General features: G+C 33.9%; 2 protein-coding genes across 2 annotated transcripts; both read right to left on the reverse strand.

Annotated features, from left to right (window-relative positions):
- Positions 1-1,001: 1,001 nt before the first annotated feature.
- On the reverse strand, positions 1,002-1,820 carry LOC138881315 (uncharacterized). Its single transcript, XM_070161528.1, has 2 exons — positions 1,681-1,820; positions 1,002-1,638 (listed from the first exon to the last, which is right to left on the reverse strand). The coding sequence occupies exons 1-2, from the start codon at positions 1,818-1,820 to the stop codon at positions 1,002-1,004; spliced, it is 777 nt and encodes a 258-aa protein (XP_070017629.1).
- Positions 1,821-4,308: 2,488 nt separating this feature from the next.
- On the reverse strand, positions 4,309-6,081 carry LOC104242226 (CASP-like protein PIMP1). The gene is made up of 3 exons (XM_009797249.2): positions 5,847-6,081; positions 5,313-5,448; positions 4,309-4,780 (listed from the first exon to the last, which is right to left on the reverse strand). Exons 1-3 carry the CDS (start codon positions 6,035-6,037, stop codon positions 4,574-4,576), a joined length of 534 nt encoding a protein of 177 aa, XP_009795551.1. The 5' UTR covers positions 6,038-6,081; the 3' UTR covers positions 4,309-4,573.
- Between the last annotated feature and the right edge of the window lie 448 nt (positions 6,082-6,529).

Consider the following 6,529-nt stretch of genomic DNA (forward strand, 5'->3'; position numbering starts at 1 on the left):
AGCCCAAAGGTTAGACTCGTTAATTATTGAGTTGGTTGTACTTACGCTATACCCTACACTTTGTGTGCAGAGCCAGGTACTTCTGGGTATGGTAGTTGCTGACTTTGGAGCTATTATTCAGTTTGGAGATCCTCGAGGTAGCTGCATTGGTGTCCGTAGTCCTTGACTCTCCTCTTTTATTTTTTAGTTTTTATCTAGACTGTTCTACCTTCCTAGATAGTATTTCATTTGTCAGACCATATTATTGTATAAATGCTCATGTACTCTATGACACCTGGATCTTTTGGGAAATTCTGTATTGAGCTGTGATGTTTTCATCCAGTTTTTATGAGACTTTTACTTATTTAAGCTTATTTTCATATTTTTTGAATTTCAAGATGTTGGCATGTGTGAGTTGTCTGCTTGCCTAGTATCATGATATGTACCATCACGATATTGTGATTTTGGGCCATGACACCTTTTATACAACTCATCTTTTATTTTTCCCAAATTCTCTCTATAGTGAATTGTGTGTTACCAGCTATCCTTTTTCCTGTTCCTAACTTTAATTTTAGATTTTCAGATCTAAGTTCTAGGATAGTTGTGTCAAGTGTATGAACCTGGTTCTTTAACAATGTATTTTCACTTTCAGTTTCACAAGCCCTAAGTTACAGGTTTTTGCACTTAGCCTTCAAAATGACACATTCTTTTGACAATTATTCCTTTTCATTATTCACATCTTCAAACTCATCATTCAGCTCTAACAGTAATTCAGATAATCTTTCTTTAGACAAAAAATTAATCTTGTCTTTGAGATGAAAGACACTTACCTCAGTTTCTTTATCAGATTCTCCAATATCCATTAGTGCTTGTTCATCATCATCATCATCAGCATCATCAGAGCTTTCATCTGAGTTTTCTCCCCAAGCAGCAACCATAACCTTGGTTGATCCTTTATTGTTGCCTTTATTAGGATGAACCTGTTCCTTCTTCCTATTCATTCATTTATCCTTTTCCTTCTTTCATTCAATCTCCCATAAAGGACAGTTCGTGATCATGTGATCAGTCTTTCCACACTTATAACATCCATCATTAGTCTGCTTCTCCGGAGCTCTTATCTTTCTATAGTTTTCACTTCTTGAGGAACACTTTCCTCTCCATAGATACTTCTTGAAGCCTTTGGTAATAATTGCCATTTCATCATTTTCCAGGTAAGAACCTTCAGTAATTCTGAGTGCCAAACTCTTTTCCTTCTTAGGCACATCCATTTTCATGGTTTGTCTCCTAAGTTCATAAGTAGTGAGGTTTCCAATCAATTCATCCAAAGGAAGTGTAGCAATATTCTTTGATTCTGAAATGACAGTGATCTTGCTTTCCCAAGTATGTGGCAAGACCCTAATAAGTATCTTCTCAATCCTCTCATCTTCAGGTATAATCCTTCCAAGAGATTTTAGTTCAATTGTCAATGTAGTGAACCTTGTGTACGTATCTTCAGTGGTTTCTCTATCGCTCTTGGCAAAGTTTTCATACTGAGAGTACAGTAGAGCTCCTCTTGATCTTTTTACCTGAGTTGTTCCTTCATGGGCCACTTGCAGTGTGTCATAAATTTGCTTGGTAGTGGAACAACCTTGGATTCTACTATACTCATTTTGACCAAGTCTACAAACAAGCCATTTCTTGGCTTTGACATTGTTTTCCTACTTCTTCAAATCCTCAGCATTGCAATCAGCTTTTGTCTTTGACATATCTACTCCTTCAACATTTTTCTTGAAAGCAGACATTGGACCATCAGTGATAATGTCCCATAGCTCATAGTCTTTCAAATGTATGTGATCTCTCATCCTTGACTTCTACCAAGAGTAGTACTGACCATTAAAAAGTGGTGGCCTGCCTAGAAGTGGATTGCCCTTCATAATTTTCAGGTGGTGCACTCATCTTGATCTTCTCCTAAGGTGTTAGCGTCTTCAAGGATAACCCCCTCTGATACCAATTGATGTTTTATACTTCAATGCTACACAAGAGGAGGGCAATTTGTGTGGTGTCCAATATTTTGCATGCACAAATTATAGAAGGACCTGGTTATTCTACAAGTTCCTTACACTACAGTTGCAGAATAATAAATGTAGAAAATAAAGAACACATGTATTTTTCGTGGAAAAACATCTGACTCAAAAGGTGAAAAAATCAAGTCCTACTTCCCAGTAGATTTTTTTCCAACACTTCACTAAATCACTGAGCCAAACAACAATGTTTACAGAACTCTTGTAAATCTAAGGATTACCTCCAACCCTTGTAGCAACCAACCACAAGCTGTTGCGACACTTGAAAATACAACTCAAAATACCTAGTACAAATGCTTCCAAAGAAAGCTGAAGATACAATTCAAAAGCCCTACTACAATTGGACAAGAATAAGAGACAAACACTTAGAACTGATTTTTCTATCTGGTTCATGTAGCTTTATGTTCGCACACTTGAAACACACAGGAATTACTTGCAAAATATCTTGCTATTCTGCTCTCAATTATTGATTAACTTCAGCGTTTGTGCGTCCCCTGTAAAAGAGAACACGACGGATGTATATAAAGTTAGTAGAAAAAAGATTAACTAGAGTTCTAATGTTATACTCTTCCTTAGTGGAAGAGTTCAAGTTATCTTCAACTTCTAATTCCTCCCTTATCTAGGATAGAGTTCTCTTCAAGTAAGGAGTCCTGCTCCTTATCAATTATGCAATCTTTTTGTTCAGGAGATATCATATATAACCACTTATGCTTATCCCCTTCACGCGCCTTGTGCTTGAATTTGTCTGTGCCCTGTGTATGGACCTAATTCATGCATGTATTGCTTTGTCAATCGTCAAACCAAAACTTACTCAAGTCAACAATTGCCCATAGTAAAATATGCTCCAGAAATGCACTGATTTAAAAGAAGAAAACAATCATTTAATTTTAAAATTAATTTTAAATGTTCCACGCTTCTGGCCCGTGAAAAATACATCCCACCAAATTTTGGTCCAGTGTGATTATGAACACATAAAAATCTAGTTGAAGGGACTAGATGGAATTCAACATTATTGAATTGTTCAAGTTCCAAAATAAATCAAGTTTATGGGGGGTTTTATGTATAAGCTATCTTTTATTATATCCTGTTATTTGTTCTGATTCTTGCATAATACAATAAGTATCTATCTAGAATTTGACTATTTTAATTACTTTTCAAGGTAGGTACGACTAGTGCTATGTTTAACCATGAAAATGCAAGAACTGTTTAGCATGGATAATTTAGTTTGACTTGGTAAAATTTGTAGATATTTTAAGGACAAAAAGCCTAGCAAACTTAGGTGAAGTGAAAAGCTCTCTCAGACCAATATAAAACCGTAAGATATTAAAGTATCAAAACTAACAAAAGTAGATCGCATACATTCGAAAAATCTATACAATCTTTTGATAAAATAGAAATATAAGAATAAACTTTGCTAAGCATCTTCGGTAAAATGGCAAAAAAGGTCCCTTATTATTTTGGGCAGGTTTAAATTAGTTTTTTAAATATATTTCCGAGGAGTTTTCGTCCTTTAAGTATTCTAAAAGTAAGAAAATTTTGGTCTCCATCAAATTTTAATAAACTTTAGTTGTTGATAGAAAATTATAATTAAAAAAATTAACCATAAATAAACCAAAAAATAGATTAAAAAAATGCAAAAATTACACCTCCAAATGTGAGTTTTCATTAGACCTTTTTCTTCATAGTACCCATTAACAGCTTGTTTGGATGGTTGTTACTCATTATATCATATTGTATTGTTATCCCAAAACAATGTTTGTTTTGATTGTTTCATTAAAATTGGTTGTATTATATTGTTAAATTCATTATTCCGGAACAATGAAAAGTCCCTTTTTTGAAACAACCGATTTGGTGTGGTGGGATTATTTTCTTTTTTTTTTTTCCAATTATACCCTAACTTATTATTCCATAATTCTATTTTACCGTTTACTTTTTTTTTTTAATTTAATTTACACTCCAAATCTCCCATCTATAACCTACTTTATCTTCGTCCCTTCTTTTCCGGAACTTCTGCCGCTTCTAACTCCAACGTAAAATTGCTAATTTTGTTAGGATTTGCGTGAATTTAATTGCTTAATCTATTTATAAGACATATTTGGGATAAATTAGTAGAAAGAGGTTTTCTTAAATTATTTTTATGCGTTAATTCTTGATAAATTTAATATTTAAACAATTGAGGGTATTTTAGTAAGCTTATCAGTTATAGTACAGTATGATATAATCAAACCAAACAGCAAAATGTTATTTAACAACCACAAACAATACAATCTATCCAAACATTGTATTTATAAAATGATACAATACAATACAATACAAATATATTATAAAACGATGGGTAACAGCCATCCAAACAAGCTGTAACGTAACGACCAAAGTTTGTTAAATATTTGATGGAGCCTAAAATTGCTCGCTTTTGGCAAATTTAAAAGACAAAAATTCTCAAGAATATATTTAAGAGACTATTTTAAACTAACTCCAAAACATAAAGGACCATTTCTATCATTTTAGCAAGCATCTTCTTGGTTTAATCTTGGTCAATCAGTCTTGTGAAGACTGAGAGAGGATAGGACAGAAGAAATTCCAGAGCTCACAAATGCAGCTACAAGAAATGCATCTGGGATGTACATCAGTCCCAAGAAGTCATGTATCTTTGAGTTATTATCTGTATAAACAACTTTTTGCAAATCCACTGTTGCACCTAGTGCTGCTCCAGCTGCTGTTGCTAGTATGCCAAATGTAATCTGCATATGTAAAAGTAAAACCATGACATCAATTAATCTCGTTGCGGGAATATTTTTCGAAATATTTTTTACCTTTTATTTTATGTCATTACAAGGTTGTTTTGGTACCTATAAAATTGACCAAAGTTATACCGAAAGTGTCAATATTTTTTACACCATCAGATTTGATATGTTATTGAAGGTTAGTTACTCCTATCATTTTTATAGATTACTAATTAATGTTTATCGTAGCAATTTACTTGTATTAAAAAAAGGGTAGCCGGTGCATGAAACTCCCGTTATATGCTGAGTTCGGAGAAGGGTTGGACCACAAGAGTCTATTGTATGCAGTTTTATCCTGTATTTCTGCAAGAGGCTGTTTCCACGACTCAAATCTGTATGGCAACGTACTTTACCAGTTAGTTAGTTACGTCAAGGCTCCCTTTATAGATTTACTTGTATTATCTTACATAAACTCAAACTCAAAAAAAAAGAAAAGGTTATATAGTTTTCAATAGTCAAAGAAATTTAAAAAGGCAAAATCTTTGTTAACCTTATCACCATAAAATTCAAACTGGCGAAAGCTGTGATGCCCTATGAGACGTTTCTTTGATATGAGGTAATAGGCTGCGAAGGGAATATGCAATGTGTTGTAGATAATTCCTGCTACCATTACACCAAGCATGTACCTATACAAGAAGAAAACCACGAATAAGATTCTTCTTATTATTGTTATTGTTCACATCATCAGCACTACTTACATTTTTTTCCCATTCAAATGCTTATAAAAATGTTTGTGCTTTATTTTTAAGAACATACTCCCTCCGTTCACTTTTACTTGGCATGTATAATAAAAATAGATTTCATTTTTACTTGTCACTTTACGCATATCAAGAGAAGACAATTTTTTTTCCTGTTATACCCACAGTATTTATTACTCATTTCAATTCATTTTCTCAAATCCAATAAAATATGCATCAATTAATATGAGTATCATGGTAAATTATGCACTTCATTTATTGTTTCTTAAGGGACATGAAAAATCAAAACGTGCCAAGTAAAAGTGAACGGATGGAGTAATAATTACCTGTATGAGCGGAAATAATCGTACTCAAGTTTGGCTCCTTTATCTAAAGTAGCTTTATTGCTCTTCAACACAACAACTGAGACCACAGCACAAGCTATAGTTATGATCCTTGCTGCCAGTGTAACCAATGGCAACTTTGGTGAAGAACGTGGCTTTTCATTAAAGTCATACTGAGGTAACTCAAACTCCATTTTCTCACCTTCAATTAAAGCCTCTCATCCACCATAGCCCATCGTTAAATTCAATGCTCTCTTATACACTCTTATCAGAAGCTTCCATTACTAATATATAATCCTGTGATTATTATTTTATTTAAAAGAACTACGATGATCAACTTGTAACTTGGATTGCATTGGAAGTTTCTTTCATTTCTTTTATTTTTGAATAAGTCCTTCTTGTTTGGATTGCACCGGAAGTTTCTTTCTCCTCTTTTATTTTGAATAGTCCTTATATTGTTGAATTGTTGCATGTAAAGTAAAGGTATATATCTATCATTTTTTATAGTATCTGGTATTGGGACTTACTGACCCAACTAATTCAAATTCGCATCATGTATGATTTTAAGCAAAGGTGTTTAACGGGCTAACCGGGCCGGTCCGGGCCGGTCCGGGCCTCCATTTTTTGGACCCGTATGGGTTACGGTCCGAGCCGGTTCCGGGTTGGTCCTTAACGGGTTTAACGGA

The sequence above is a fragment of the Nicotiana sylvestris genome, chromosome 11, assembly GCF_000393655.2.
Source record: "Nicotiana sylvestris chromosome 11, ASM39365v2, whole genome shotgun sequence".
Taxonomy (NCBI): domain Eukaryota; kingdom Viridiplantae; phylum Streptophyta; class Magnoliopsida; order Solanales; family Solanaceae; genus Nicotiana; species Nicotiana sylvestris.

Bases quoted from the DNA above. Each gene is read 5' to 3' on its own strand.
- LOC138881315 (XM_070161528.1), bottom strand. From the start codon at position 1,820: ATGAGAGATCACATACATTTGAAAGACTATGAGCTATGGGACATTATC. The intron at 1,639-1,680 runs GTAGGAAAACAA...GCTTGTTTGTAG, and splicing joins AATGCTGAGGATTTGAAGAA to ACTTGGTCAAAATGAGTATA.
- LOC104242226 (XM_009797249.2), bottom strand. From the start codon at position 6,037: ATGGAGTTTGAGTTACCTCAGTATGACTTTAATGAAAAGCCACGTTCT. The intron at 5,449-5,846 runs GTAATTATTACT...CTTCTTGTATAG, and splicing joins GATTATTTCCGCTCATACAG to GTACATGCTTGGTGTAATGG. The intron at 4,781-5,312 runs GTTAACAAAGAT...TTACATATGCAG, and splicing joins TTGAATTTTATGGTGATAAG to ATTACATTTGGCATACTAGC.